General features: G+C 37.1%; 1 protein-coding gene across 1 annotated transcript in view; it reads right to left on the bottom strand.

Annotated features, from left to right (window-relative positions):
- LOC143861786 (SRP72 RNA-binding domain-containing protein) overlaps positions 1-15,455 on the bottom strand; it is a 38,984-nt gene extending 23,529 nt beyond the window's left edge. The window contains exons 1-3 of the mRNA XM_077372714.1: positions 15,225-15,455; positions 14,999-15,135; positions 848-1,212 (exon numbers count right to left, since the gene is read on the bottom strand). Coding sequence (XP_077228829.1) covers positions 848-1,212; positions 14,999-15,135; positions 15,225-15,369 — 647 coding nt within the window. The 5' untranslated portion in view covers positions 15,370-15,455. The remainder of the gene's footprint in view (positions 1-847; positions 1,213-14,998; positions 15,136-15,224) is intronic.
- Positions 15,456-16,085: the final 630 nt, after the last annotated feature.

Below are 16,085 nucleotides of genomic sequence, written 5' to 3'. Positions count from 1 at the left end.
CATTCTATCGATCCGATAAATCATCTCCTCAAAGTAGTTTGCAAAGTATAGCCAACGGTAGCTTGGATTCAAGTGATAATATTTTTAGAAACCCCATCAGTAATCAAGGGCACCCAAATCCAAAATCTTATCCCCCAACTGAGAACCATAGCCTCTGATTCAAGTTTTACCAGAAAGTTAAACCTGTTATTGTCTCTGGTTTGTCTTAAGAGTTGGAAGTACAGCAGTAAATCGCCACACAATAGTTAAAACACATTCTTTCCACCATTTAAGAAGTTCTAAAATGTGTAGCAATAAAATTGTAGGGTCTCCTGGTTACCCTATCCAACATGTGCAAGCCCATGCTCACACAACAAATAAAAATCACATCCATGCACCTATAAACATGAGGTGCACAAGGTTCTTCACTATAGTAACAAAAAAAGGTTTCCAGTGATAAAATGAAAGTTTCAAAATTGATGTTTGATTATGTGAGATTCTAAAAATGCATCTCAGACTTGGATATGATTTGATACTTTCTGTCAAATGATGTTCACATTAAATTCTTGATCATTTGAAATAGTTAAATGCTACACAAACATGCAACGGTTATAATAACAGACAATGAAACACAGGTATGCATGTGTAGCAAAAAAATGTGCAGGTAGAGCTGAAGCTTCTTAATACTAGAGTTTTAAATAATAATATAATAAGGGTTCTTTTTTGCTTTTGTTTTCTTTCCTTGTATCGACCATCTTGGTCCTTGCTGATTGTGGGTAGGGTACTACTATGGTCTTTCTCCGAGCCATTCCAAAAAAAAAAAAAAAAAATACGGGTCATTAGATTGTTGTGTAGTAACATATCTTACCTTCGAGCCGATAGCAATAGTTGTTCAGCATCAGCATATTTTTTCTTTTCAATCAAAGAACAGGCAGTGTTATATGCCAGCTCAAAGCTGCTAGTAGCTTTTACTTTGAGTGTATCCATCATTCCTTGGACTTCAGAAGCCCTTCCAGCAGAAATCAAAGCAGCAACAATATTTGTCTTCAATTCTAAAGAAAAAGAATCAATCTTAAACTTTTGAAGCTTTTCATAGCTTTCCATACAAGCCTCCATTTTCCCCGATCGATAAAGAATCTGAGACTCTAATTGCAGAGCAGCGGCATTTCCCTCCTGACCCTTCAAACACTCAAGAGCTTCAAGCAGCTTGTTTTGTCTGTACAAACAATATGCCTGAAAGTTGGCCAGAATAGAAAGGAAGCATGGTAAGAAAAACAATTATGGTTTACAAACAGATCAAAAGCAACAATTTGAGAATCGTAAAACAAGGTAAACCCTTGGAAAGGATTTATCATTATAACGACCAGCAATATAATCAGGAAAAAAAAAGCATATGGGATTTCAAAATGAAGATTTATCTAGGGAAAAATATCTAAATCCCTATGTTACAATTTCACTAAACAGAATAACAAAGAAGGAACAAGCAAGAAAGATTGGAAACCCATTTCCACTATATCAAGAATTGCCTAAATGATCTCACATCTGATGAATTCTCTTTTTATTTTCACCATTCAAAAAAATCTCTTTTTATTTTCATAGGTTTTTTTTTTTTTTTATAATTTTCATAGGTTAATTATGATTAAGGAAATCAAAATCTTGATGCTTCGTGGTCAAATGGACATTTGCCAAAAAATATTGATGAAATTTAAAAAGACCTACAGTTTTCCACAAGCAGGGGCTTTAGACTGATATCACAGAAAGGCAACCAACCAAGTTGAGAGGTGATCCGGGAAGGATGCTCACCAGAGGACTTACAGTAGATAAGGATGAGAGGACTTATATTAGATTTGGATGAGATTAAGGATCTGTCCTTTCTGAATGGAATGGTGACTTAAACGAGGGTTTATAGGGGCTGACTCCACCCTCCAGATTCGCGGACGAGAGCAGAATTCCCTATTCATGGAAAAAGTACTTTCTCGGTGTGATGTAGGTCCACAGTGAGAGACTGCCAGGTTATGCAGCTCTTCTTGCGACTTCAGGATCTACCCTCCAGTTCATCAGACCTCCATATGAACTTCTGTCAAGACAGCAATGGACATGATCGTAAAGCTTATTCCCTTGTTAGGCAATAGCAGTTTGACACTGTTGCAGAACATTCAGCAAGATCATAGATCGCACTCAAATAGGTCGCAGTTTATGTTGGGCAGGGCTAATTCCACATGCAGAAGAAGGTCCAAGGATTCGGAGTCATTTGGGAAAGTTTTTGAGTCATAAAAGGGCAAGTCGGTCTATATTAGGGGTTTTGTGACTTTTTCTGTAACCATTACATATGAGCTTAGTTTTATTTTGAGTTTAAATTTAAGTAAGAAACTTGTGATTGTTATTACTTATTCTATTTCTATTGCAGCATAATTGCTACAAAACACGTTAGATCCTTGGACTTGTATTTGGTAACATAAATGTGGGGAATCATGGTCATGGAAATTTTTCTGGGCGCCATGGGAATATCAATCAGTATTTCAAAGTTAACAATACCGTGATAGAAAAGTAGGTTCCTTGATCAGACAGATGAAGAATCCACTCCTGTGTTGCGTATTAGTCAGGGCTGCAATGAAAGAAGCCGGCAATCTTTTAGAGAGTTTACTCAACCAGAAGGTGTCCACAATGGGACTCAAGCCTAATTCTATAGAGAGGGTGAAATGAGATATAATTTGCTGGAAATCAGCAAGGAGGCGCCCCGAAACTTTCCTAGATCTGCTCACAAGCATGGAGAATTTCTCTGATTGGGACAATATGAGAAAGATCGAAAGGTCAAGTTTTTTTTTTTTTTTTGAAAGGCTAAACTTACCGAGTTGCAGCAATGTGATGGGAAGCAATACAAGAATCAAGAGAGTAACATGGATTGTCCCAAATAAAAATAATATGAACTAATGAAGGAGATAATGAGAACAGAGTGTAGTATATGACTAATTTTTTTTTAACTGGTGCAAGGGCTAGTCTAGTTCAAAGTTGAAACCAAGGTTTTAAATTTCGGTTACGGATTTGGTTTCTACAGCCACATAAACAGACACATTTCGGTCGGTTGGAAATCTTATAAATCAAATAAACATATGGAAACATATGCAAATAATAGAATTTAAAGATGGAGAAATTATACGGTGCCGAGCGTCAAGTCCCATGAAGGCAGGACCACCCTGGATATTTGATCCAACAGCACCCTTTTTTTACCCATGAAGACGGTACAATAAAAGTACCGCCCTTGATTTTTGATCCAACAGCAGCCTCTTAAAAAATGGGCTGCTGTTGGATCAAATATCAAGGGTGGTCCCAAATGGGCTGCTGTTGGATCAAATATCAAGGGTGGTCCCGCCTTCACGGGACTTAATGCTCGGGCACCATATAAAATCTCTTAACGATGAAAACTTTAGGAAATACTAGAATAAGCGCAAATACACACTTAGAAACCATCACATAAGCAAGACAATCATCCATATTGGTTTAAAAACATCGAACACCTAGTGACATGCATTGTCGCGCATGTCTAATAATTTAGTACATACCAAGTTACCAACCTTCACATGTAATTCATATAAATATCCATACATAATGCATGCATGCACCACATTTTGCATGAAATTCATATAAATATAATTATGCAATACACGCTAATATAACCATTCAAAAAAAAAAGCAATACATGCTAATATAGTATACCACTATTACACTTACAACTAGTTGTAGACCCGTGCGATGCACGGGGTGACGAAAAAATATGCTTTAGAATGGATTTCTTAAAAACATGAAATTAGGAAATGCAGGCTGTGCTTATAAAAAGAGAAAAACAAAAGAAAAACAAGTATAAAATCTACTTGTGACTCGGATTCAACAACGAAATAGTAACTAAAGAATCAAATCCAACGGACCAAACTACCATATAAAATATCCAGTTTTTAAGTGGAATGCAATGGAGAAATGTAGAATAACAGCAAGCGTTGTATCTCAATGTTATCGGATGATCTAAACCACTTGATCAGACTCCGGATAAAATCAGAAATTTTTCCAAAGCCTTGCTTGTTTTGGATTTTGAATCAAAAGCTGATTATTGGACTCAAAATTAAACGTAAATTTGATTCCAATAATCAGTTTTAGAGTTACAATCGCTTCTCAAAATCAAACAGGACCTAAATCTTTTCTTAAAAAAAATAGGGTACTGTGCATGCAACATAAGCCTAAGGCTGCTAACCAACTTAAAATCTCCATTGTAAAGCTCTTTAAAAATAGGTATTGAGAAAGGGTGGCTTAAACAAAATATTGGCATACCTGGATGAGGACGGACGTCACTGCATTGAAAAAGATTAATGGGTAGAAGGAGAAGAAGTTTAAGGGAGTTAAAAGAGAGAGAAAAGGGATTTGCCCTATTAAACGGGTATTAATAGGTTTGAATGGGAAGGAGAGGGATTTTAGGTAGAAATCCTTTTCAAAGTAGTCGGTCGAAAGAGGGGTTGCTTTCTCTTTAAAACGTAACTAATAAAGAGGGACAGAGATTATAGGAGATTTAATTGGTTGATTCCTTCTCAAACGTAAACTGATCAAATTTCGATGCTATACACAGAAGTGCGGTGTATAGGAGGGTGCCACGTGGCAGCACCACATTGTGCAACATTCAGCTTTACTTATATATAATTAGATTTTAATTAATGCATTTCTGCTGTTTCAGTTTCAGTTTCCGTATGGATGAAAACGGAAACATTTTGGTCATTTCATGTCAGTTTCGGTAGAAATTTAAAACCATGGGTTTTTTTTTTTTTTTTGAATGGTTCAAAACCATGGTTGAACCGGAACAACTTGATGATCATTATGTTAATGACCTTCAAATTGAAATTCGGGATGAATTTGCGACCCAGCGAATTCAGACAGTTGAACAACATTATCAATTTAAGGTGAAGAAAAACTCAAACTTAGAAATCGGTGAATTGGATCAGCCGTCCCGAACGTAGGAAGGACTTATAGTGCCCCACAAAGCTTAGCAGTGATCGCTCTATAACTGCTACTGAATGTACGTTTTCGAATGAAATCCTCAAGCCAAGGCAAGTTCCTTTACACAAGTACAGAGAGAAGGCTCTTCTAATATAAGGGCAGCTCTAATAACATAAGTGAGCCCTTTAATCCTTAATTAAAGAATTAAGATAATTCTTAATCAAAGAATTAATAATTAATAAAATCTCCAAATTCTTATAGAAAAAAAATTAAGTTTTAAGGAGTCACAAATTTTTCCTGCTACCAGGGTGGGAAATGACTTCGGGAAACGAAACGTGAAACGAAAACGGGAAACGCGTGAAAAGAAATATAGCAGAAACGAGAAACAAGAAAACGATAGAAAATCGTATGAAAACCGTCTTAGAAAACGCATCAGAAGCTTTTCAGAAATGATATGAAAACACACATGAAACACAAGGAAAACACAAAATATGTGGTTTTGTAGATTTAAGTTTTGTTAATTTCAAATTCGTAGATTTAAATTTTGTTAATTTCAAATTTCTAATTGAATTTTTCTTATTTTTATTTTTATTACAATATATGGTCTTGTTTTCTTTTTTAAAATCTATTCCACAATTTTTTATGTGTTTTTTCCAAAATGATTTTCATAAGTTCCACACATGTTTCCTACACGTTTCACATGCATTTTCTACGAGGGTTGCATACTTTTATCACACGTTTCACACATGATTTACATAAGCTTCTCAAATGTTTCCCATGCATTTTGGAAACATTTCTCCAATTTTTTTTATCGTGTTTCGGAAACGTTTCCGGGAAACACGTTTTAGGGGAAACGGAGTTTCCCACCCGCGAGAAACGTGTTTTAAGGGAAACGGATTTCCCACACACCCAAGGAGTTTATGGCAACTCCTGGCAGTGTTGTACACGATGAGGAAATTTCAAAGGGCAAGAAGAAGAAAAAATGAACACGGGGTGAAGATCTCCACTAAGCAAGAGTTAGATGAAGAGTTGGCATCAAAAGAACATATTTCGCATATGATTACTTTGTATTAGATACAAAGTATGTACAGTTCAGGCGAGAATATGGTTTCCACAAAGATGATGAGGAAGCTCGATTTGGATGCGGAGAAGTAGACAGCTAGGGTCAAGATGGCCCTAGATACAACCCCATTACTCACTCCATATGGAAAGGACCATATACAATGAGACTATCACAAACCGCCTCAAATATGTCAAGCCTCGTCCACCAAGGAAATGATATGTACGTCGACCCTCTAAAATCACAGGTCTGAGAGATTATTTTAGGAAATCTCCACGGTCCCTTAGGTTAGTTAGAAACCCATGAAATAGCAATAGCCGAGTTACTCTCTGCCAGGAAATGAGATGTACAGCCAGTCTCCAAGTCTCAAGGAAGTTGGGGCATTATTGATTGAGAAAAAAATGAATCCCTCCAAACAGCAAGCAACAGCTAAAAGTTCCGGCATTAGCACGATAATTTCGTTTTTCAACAAGCTGCAAATAGAAAGAGTTATGAGAAAGACAAGGGACAAAACATACTTGTTTTTTTCGTTTGTGTTTGATAGTTTGTTGTGTGTCTATTTGGTAGTCATGTTATGTTCTCTACTCCTTTATCATTCCCTGAGTAGTCATAAAGACATGGAACAAAACGTGCGAACGCCGGCAGGCGCTTCGCTTCAATCTTGAGTCCAAGTCGTCCTCTTCTCAAGATAATTGCGTGTTAACGAAAACACTGTGGCAACGAACTACGGATCCAAGGATTATGTGGCTTTTCCAAGCAAGATATTTGGAAATAGAACACTGGTGGTAAATCAAACGGCAGCTTTTCTGGAAAGACATTACCATACTCTTTTAGGAGTTTTTATATGGTGGCCGCCCGTGAAGTCTCGTGGGGGCGGTACCACACTTGATATTTGATCCAACTGCAGCCCACTTTTTAAAAGGCTAGTGTTGGATCAAATATCAAGGATGGTACTTTTGTCGTACCACCCACACGGGACTTCACGGGCTGCCACCATATAATTTCTCCTCTTCTAGAACGTATTTTACATGCATGGGTAGATCAAATGCATCTTGTTCTTCTGAAATTTTTACTTTACAAAAAAAGTGCAAAAACAACACTATTGTCCTTTTACTCATTCTCAAACTCGTGCCTAGAAAGACACATTATGCTCTTCCACTTTCTGAAATTTCACCCTCATAAGGCATCAAGGTGAATTTCTCACAATTCATGTAAAAACTGGTCATTGTTTCTACTATCATGTATAAAACCATATCAAATTACCAAGGTATCCCAAGCAAATGTGACGTGTATACATAGGCAATACATCACACCACAAACTATCTTCATGAAAAAATTACCTTCCTCTTCTAGAACAGCTGCATTGGATTTATCAAATTCTTCCACATAGATATGTTCTTCTATCACACATTTCTTCTCACGTTTGGAGTTAATGTCGAACTTGAGGACCTTAAAACAAAATGTGTCCAATCTTTTCACACTAAAAACACTTCACATTGGCTCTATTAGAGATTATTTTAGATGAAGTCACTTGTTTAGAAGTAGAATGTTATTGTAGGGTTTAGAGGACTGAAAAGCACCTACGTTCGAACCTTGTTGACACAAATTTGAGCTCAGAGTGAAATGTGATCTATTGCTGCCCGGAAATAGAGAAGTTCTAAATTACACCATCTTATGAATTTCATCAATGACTTGAACTTTTCCTTGGGCCTTGGAAATAGTCCCAAAAGTATGGATGCATTACGCATCATGAATGGATGGCTTCAACCCGCTCAAATACCTTGCAATCAATTGCTCTTGGGTCTCTCCCAAATGATTTCGAACAATCAATTTATAGAACCCTTTTGTATATTGAAGAATCATCTTTGTACCTTAACTAAGGTTATGGTGTCGCTCGTATAAAGTCTTTCAATAATTGAACAATAGGAATTCCTCATCTCAATCTCTTTATTTCCTCCCCAAGTAGCAATCTTCGGTTCAACCAACTGAGCCTTTTGAATATTTAGGTATTGATACCTCCTTGTAATCAAGAGCTTCTTCCACCGTAATTACCTAGTTAAGACACTCTTCAGCTTCCAATTCACCACAAAACTCGAAAATTTTGATCATAATCACTCACTCCCATCTGTTATTCTCTTTTGTAATACGATTTAGGGGCTGAAATTGTTGTCGATGAGAATATCGATTGGGTGCAAGCTTTCAAGTTTCAATTTCGGTATGCATTTCAGTCGTGGCTGAAATGATAACATGTAGGTTTAGGATGGAAATTTCGGTGAAAATCCTAAAAAATCAGAAAAACATACAGAATCATGTGCAAATGAAGTACATTTTTTATGAAACAATAGGAAGTGCTAGAATGAGCATAAATATACACTTAAAAATCATCGCATAGCAAAAAAAAAATGCCCATAATGGTTTAACAACATCAAACACCTAGTGACATGCATTGTCGCACATGTCTCATAATTCATTATATACCACATTCATATGTAATTCATAAAAATATTTATACATAATCCATACACCATATTTCATGTGCAATTCGTATAAATATGATTACGCAACACATACTAGCATAGTATACAATCAATACCCTAACTGACAAAGAAAGATATTTGTTTAAATTATTTTTAATATTTTATAAAAAATTATAATAACGAAATTAGTAAGAAAAATTAAAATGAAACTTATGTAAAACAAGGCATGTCGAAATCTGCACATGCTTTTAATTTTTAATTGTTTAATAAAAATACAATAAGTTAATCATAACATTATAAAGGCTACCGATATTGGCACTACCATGTCTTGATAATGTGTACTCACCTTGTCTTTTCTGTTTTAAATGGAAACTGAAAACTTTGGGGGGATTGTAACTAATAGCTTTCAACAACGGATTAAATAATAAAAGACAAAGGTGACTTCAGTCCATTATCAGTAGCATGTTATAAAATGTAGAGAATATAACACTACAAAGTCTACAATAGTATGAATAGTGTTATTTATATAATTTTCTTATCCATTTTTTTTTTTAATTAAATATTATTTATTTTTAAATTTTTTTAATGATATTATTTCTAATACAATTTACTTTTTTAGATGCTAGAAAATTGTATTATTTTTTTATACAATTTCTAAATATTATTTACTATTTTTAATACAAAAAATTATTTGTTTACCTTATTTTAAAATAAAATAAATAACATATGGTTTTGGTTTCCATATGCATTTCGATTTTAGTATGCTTTTTGATGGGATGGAAATGGAAACATTTCCTTCGTTTCATGTCGATTTCGGTGGAATTTCAAACCAAGATTAGGTGGGGCTTGGTACCTAGGGTTTACCCTTTTTTGAGTGATAGGGTTAACCTCTTCTTCAGCTCCTAGCAAATTGATTTTTACATGTTCCGATGCATCCGGATATTGATGCATCTCTTGATTACATATGAGTTGAGTATGATCTTTGTCAAATCAATTCGACAATTCTTTCATCTTTTTTAGGGATAAACGCCTTTTGTTGGACAGCAAGTCTTGACCAAATTCTCACAATAGGCCACCTTCGTCGTATGCCTAAAATCATAATTAAAAATTGCGCCATTTATCTAACCAATGGACCTCCAGAGAGTCGTACCTTGGACCTCCAGAGAGGAGATCCTGTGAAATTTATTCTCTGCTACCACTCTTTGGCTCGTTTGAAAGGAAAGAAACAGGAGAGTACCAAAAGGGGTATCTAAAGCTGTAAGTAACTTTTAGAGACGAATCTTCTCTAAGATTGTCCAGTGGGCATATGGTCTTACCGAGTTTTGAGGCATTTTGGTGACTTCCTTTCGTAGGCCTTGACGGGAGACAAGGCAGAGTAGCATGCACTTGGAGGTTCCTTGGCCTAGATGGATCGTCCCTCCCCCTAGAAGGCTAAACCTAAACTTCGACAGTTTTAGCAACCCTGTCCAGGTATTAGCGGGGCTACTGAGGAATGAGATTAGTGAAGTTCTCTAGGCCTTTTCGGGACCAAAGAGAATGGCTCAAACGGAGCGGAGGTCGAGGCTCTTCTTCATGGCATCAGATTGGTTGACAAATTTCAGCTATATCATCTTATTATCGAGGGAGATTCCCTCAATGTAGTTAGTTGCGTGAGAGACAGAATCATTTTTCCATGGAAGTTTGTGGATACTTTATAGGAGATATACGCTTGATTAGAGGGCTATGTTATTGAGGTCTGGCACGTTTGGGGATCAACTAATACGGAGGCAGATGTTCTGGCATGATCGAGAGTTGACAAAATGGAAATTCCGACATTCGAGCACTTACCTCCTTGAGGAGGTTATGTTGGTTGTGTTTATCACGTATTTCTTGCTTTGAGCCCATTTCATTATAGTTTATTTGATTGTATTTTCTGTGACCACCTTGGCCTATGCCCTTTTTAATAATATTTTCGTCATTCAATAAAAAATTAAAATTAAAAAACCTTCTTCCTGTTGCTAAATTAATTCCACACCACCTTTTCTTGAACCTCTTCATTACAATCAGGACCGGAGGCCCTTTTAGGAGGGGTCTCATAGCTTTGATACCAATTGATGATGAAACTTTACCAAAAAATATGACCAAAAGTCATTGGGTAGGTTTTGATTATAGATTTTATCAAAAGAATCCAAATCTAGATTCCATACAAAAACAAATCTAAGCATAAAATAAATCACAGCACGTGTAAACGCTTCCCAGTTACAACCGTAATCAGATCTGGAGAAAATTCCTACAAAAACAACAACAGCAGCAAGAATCTTCTAGGGGAATTTCCTTCAAGAAAAAAAAACCCATGAACAAATAGAACAGCCACAAAATTGGCGTCAAACCTCTCCTTTCCTCCTCTATATTAAATACTTCAAAAACCATTTTAAACCAGTCCCAATGCATACATATATGCATATAATACGCCAGAGCAGGCCCCAGTTGATAGATCCCACAAAACTAAACATAAACATAAATTCCTGACTTTAACTAGGGATGATCCCCACTGACGGTATCACATCAGAGCAGGTCCCAATTGCGTCAGACAGCTTCCTCACAAACATCAGCCTTGAAGTAAGGCCCGTCAGTCGGTCACTATCAAGGCCTTCCTCAAACAATACTTTTGTTGTCGGTCTTTGTCTCATGTTGTGGCTCCAACATTGGGTCATGAACAACAGCTATGTGAGATTGTAATTTGTACTATATCAGTCACACCGTCTTAAAAGAACTTGGTCTTGAGTTCAATGATCTACGGATCTAAGGATTACGTCGCTTTTTCAAACAAGATTTTTTGAAAGAAAATACTTTGGCGGTAAAGAAGGTAGGTTTTCTGGAGAGACATCATGATAGTCTTCTAGAACACCTTGTACATCATGCATGGGCAGATTCAATGCATCCTGCTGTTCTGAAATTTCCCCTTAAAAATGAGTGTGAAAACCGCATCGTCTTCCTTAAACTTATTCTCAAACTCGTGCCTAGAAAGACACAATATTGTTTCCCTTTTCGAAATATCACCCTTGGAAGGCATCAAGGTGAATTTTTCATCATTCATGTAATAAGTGTAGCATTCTTTCTACCATCATGTAAAGTATCCCTATGAAATTGCCAAGGTATCCCAAGCAAAAGGTGGCATGTATCCATAGGTAATATATCATATCACACACTATCTTTGTATTTGTTTCCTACAGAAAATGAAATCAATCACCTTTGAGAGACTCTTACCACGTTATGGATATTCAACCACACTAGTTTGTATGGTAAAGGGGGGTGTGATTTCATCTTCAAGTTTTTCAACGCCTCTTGAAAAATTACATTCTCGCAACTTCATGAATCTAAAATAAGCTTGGCTCTACGGCCTCCAATAGAACACCTAATAGAGAATATATTATATCTCAATCAATGCCATTTCTCCTATTTAGGAGTATATAAAAATCCCGGACTAACCAAGCAAGGGCCATGAGTCTTCATAAAGAACATTACTCTCCTCTTTTGGAACACCTTCATTGCCTTCATCGAATTCTTCCTCATTGATTTGTTCTCCCTTTTCTTCGTGTTATAGGAGTTTGTTGTCGAGCTTGAACACATTCGAACGAAATGTGTACAATCTTTCCACACCCAAAACATTTAACATTGGTTCTATTAGGGACTGTTTTAGAAGAAGTCACTTACGGAACCATGGAAATGTTATTGTAGGTTTTAAAGGGCTGAAAAAGCAAGTTGATTCAAACCTTGTCAGCATATATTAGAGGCCGAAGAGAAAGATGGTATATTGCTAATTATAGATGGAGAAAGTTTAACCTTCGTATGAATTTCTTCAATGACTTGAGCTTTTACTTGGGCCTCAAAAGCAGTCCCAAAAGTATGGATGCACTATGCATCATGAATGGATGGATTCAACCCGCTTAAGTACCTCGCAATCAATTGGTTGGCTGAAGAGAAAGATGATCAATTGCTAACTGGAAATATAAAAAGTTTAAATGACACCTTTGTCTGAATTTCTTCAATAACGTGAGCTTTTACTTGAGCCTCAAAAGCAGTCCCAAAAGTACGGATGCACTATGCATCATGAATGGATGGATTCAGCCCGCTTAAGTACCTCGCAATCAATTGGTTGGCTGAAGAGAAAGATGATCAATTGATATAGAAAGTTTAAATGACACCTTAGTCTGAATTTCTTCAATAACGTGAGCTTTTACTTGAGCCTCAAAAGCAGTCCCAAAAGTACGGATGCACTATGCATCATGAATGGATGGATTCAGCCCACTTAAGTACCTCGCAATAAATTGGTTGGGTGTCTCCCAATTGGTTGGATGAAGACACTAAAGTTACATGAGATTGCACTACATCAACTACCCAAAGAAGGTGGGTTACTGGGCTTCAATGCGAATAGGGTAGAGCGCAAGGAGAGTGAGGCACCTAGAGAAGGTGAAGATGAGGAAGGACAGGTCAATGCCTTGAGACTTAGCAATGCTATAATGGACCAAGCAACAATTGCTAAAGCCTTGAAGAAATATATTATGTACGTGGGTGTGCATAACAACAGGAAGGTCGCAAGGGCCTTTATAGACATGTGTTGACTCAACTTTGTGTTGAAGGAGGCCAAGTGGCTAGGCCTAAAATTTTGAAGGGACAGCCATGAATTCAGAAGCCAATCATATCAGTGGGGTGGCCAACGATGTGAAGTTTGAGGTCAAAGGATAGAGAGATATAGCTGACTTGTGACAATTTTGTGGACGACTTCCAAATGATGTTGGGCATGGAGTTCCTTTGCGTAGGAAATGTAACTCCCATGCTTCATATTGGAGTGATAAGAAAATGCACAAGTGGTTTCCTTGTATGGTCCTCCGCATGTGCCTGGATAAGTTTTAAGTCGAGAGGGTTTCAATCTTTCAACTTATTGAAGGTCATGTGAGTAAAGAATCAAGCTAGACCCGGATGATGGGACACTCAAAGAGCCCAAAGTAACCTACGAGTCACTAGAACGATCGAGACCTCGGCAGAAAAGTAGAGGGAGGAATCGGAGGAGGAGATGATACATGAAGGCCCTACAAGCATATTGGCAATATCAGGATGGGGAGGATCATCACAGTGTGACATTTGGTGACGGAGGAGGTCATGCATTAAGCCGTGACAAGAATGTTGGCAATATCAGGTTGGGGAGGATCGTCACAGTCTAACAAATGGTCTCACGTAATCCCTTCTTATAGACCTAAAGGAGGATCAAACCAGACCTATAAGAGTTAAGAATATTCGAGAAATCTATAATTGTATAGAAAACTCTTAAGAAAACCTAGAAGTGTGTAGATATTTGTAGAAGTATCTAGGAGTTTCTAGAGTACTCCAGATGATTCTTTGTAGAGAAAAGTATAGAGAATTCTAAAGAGGATAGAAGTTTCTAAGATGGTCGTCGATTATTCATTATTAACTTGGAGCACAGTCCTAACTCCTAACCATTGGTGTAAAGTAGAGTGCCTATAAATATCTGAGAGCTCCTCATCTGGAAACCATCATTGGACCTCATAACTTCAACCTTTCTAAGCTTTCCACAATTTAATACGAGAACTATTTCCATTGTGTGAGCTTCTTTGTGTTGCGTGCCTAATTGGCCATTTTTTTCAAGGGTGCCTAATTGGCTGTTACACAGACAAACAAAGAAAAAGACAGAAAAGAGGGGGGAGAGAGGTTAAATCGAGACGACCGGACCTCCTAACATTCAATTCAAAGGGAACCATAACTCTCCTTAAACAAAGTTTCTGTTTTCGAGGTAAGAAATTCTCCTCCTCATTATCATACAACTATTTAAATACAAGAACAAAGGCAGTTACACATCATCAACCCATTTGCCCACTTACAAGACACATCATCAACAACTAACACCCACTAACCTAAAACACATACGCCATAACCACATAATAACTACATTCTAATCCAACCCACATACATCGTAATAACATGCACAAATCACTTTGTGTGAGTGTCTTGAGTGTCATTACAGACAATGGTAGGTCTCTTGATTTAAGCACAACGAATTCTAATCAAATGAAAATATTTCAGCCCTCAAGCCCTTTTTGGATTGCAAGAAAAACATTATTGACAGAAATTTTTTCGGATTATGGTTCATTTAGAAGGATATTATCATAAATTGAAGGTCCCTGATAGTAAAAAAATGAATAGGGTTGTTTCAAGTTATTTTTTCGCGTGTTAAAAGGGTAATATATATATATATATATATATATATATATATATATATATATATATATATATATATATTGAAAATATTTTTCCATTCCTAACTTTTCCAAAAAATCCCTTCAATCCAAAAAGTCCAAACAGGGCCTTAGGTAAAGGAAATATTGTCAGAACGTAGGAAAACACAAACTTTTTATAATAGAGTTGAGATCGAAATCAAAATGCAAATACAGAACAAATGAAATCAAGAAAAGCAAAACCCTAACTAGATCTTAGTGATGGTTAAACATACCTTATAAAATTTTAGATCGATTGGGAGCCCTTCGAACTCTTTAATAGTGGAAAAAGCAAGATCAATGTTTTCAGACTTTATCAAAGCTACGATCTTGCATCGCAATGCGTCCTCATCCCCAGGCGCGATCGAAAGAACTGCATAAACGTTTAGAGTAAATACCATCAAATAAAATACGTTTATGAATGTGGATGAATGAAAATTAGAGAAAAAGAGGGGAGAGGACTTTGATCTGCGACTTTAACAGCGTGTTCAAATTCGAAGCTTTGCGTGTGGCGATTGAGAGAGGAGAATAGATCTTCGAGAGGGATTGATGGTTGAGATTGAGAAGGAGGCGAAGGTTTAGGTTTTTCTTTGGCCTTTGGAGCCATTGATTTGTGAGAGATTGAGAAGGTTTGATTCGGCTCTTCTATTTTATTTCTCTCTGTGTAGAAAGCGAGGAGACGAAGAGAGGGTTTTGTGAACATATAATATGATGAAGGAAAGGAAAACACTTTGAGAACGGGATTCCGTTTGGAAAATAAAAACGGGACTGAAATGACTGTTGATTAGACCCTTTTTCAATGTGTATTTAGGAAAAAATTTGAAAAATTGTTAAAGAGGGTTGATAACCCCCTTTTGAGAGTTTGATAACCACATTTAGAGGGTTGATAACCCTTTTAGAGAGTTGATAATCCCCATTTCGTCCCTCTCTTACAATTTTTCATAAGTGTATAGGGCTGGCAACGGGGCGGGTCAGGGCCGGATGTTGGGGTCCCCTACCCCTTCCCCTCTGCGGGGAATTCCCCCCCTCCCCTTCCCCTCCCCTATGCGGGGATGGTGGGGAATCCCCCTCCCCTCCCCATGGGGAATATCTAATCCCCTTCCCCTTCGGGGACAAAATCCCCGCCCCGCCCCAACATCACCCCCTCTTTAGTCATTGATACACTAATGCTGGGTGTCCCTAATCAACTTGATGCAATTTCAATATATAAAAATGTTATAAACTAACAATCGATAGGCTAGCTGTTAATTAAATTAGCAAGAGATTGGTATAAGGAGTTTGTCTTCTCTTCTTTATATATTGATTGAAATGCTGGGCAGCAAC

Source organism: Tasmannia lanceolata, unplaced genomic scaffold (genome assembly GCF_043159265.1).
Source record: "Tasmannia lanceolata isolate RefF3 unplaced genomic scaffold, GAP_Taslan_0.1 ptg000037l, whole genome shotgun sequence".
Lineage (NCBI taxonomy): Eukaryota > Viridiplantae > Streptophyta > Magnoliopsida > Canellales > Winteraceae > Tasmannia > Tasmannia lanceolata.
Note: the sequence above shows the minus strand (reverse complement) of the source record. Positions and strands in the feature narration are given on the sequence as shown.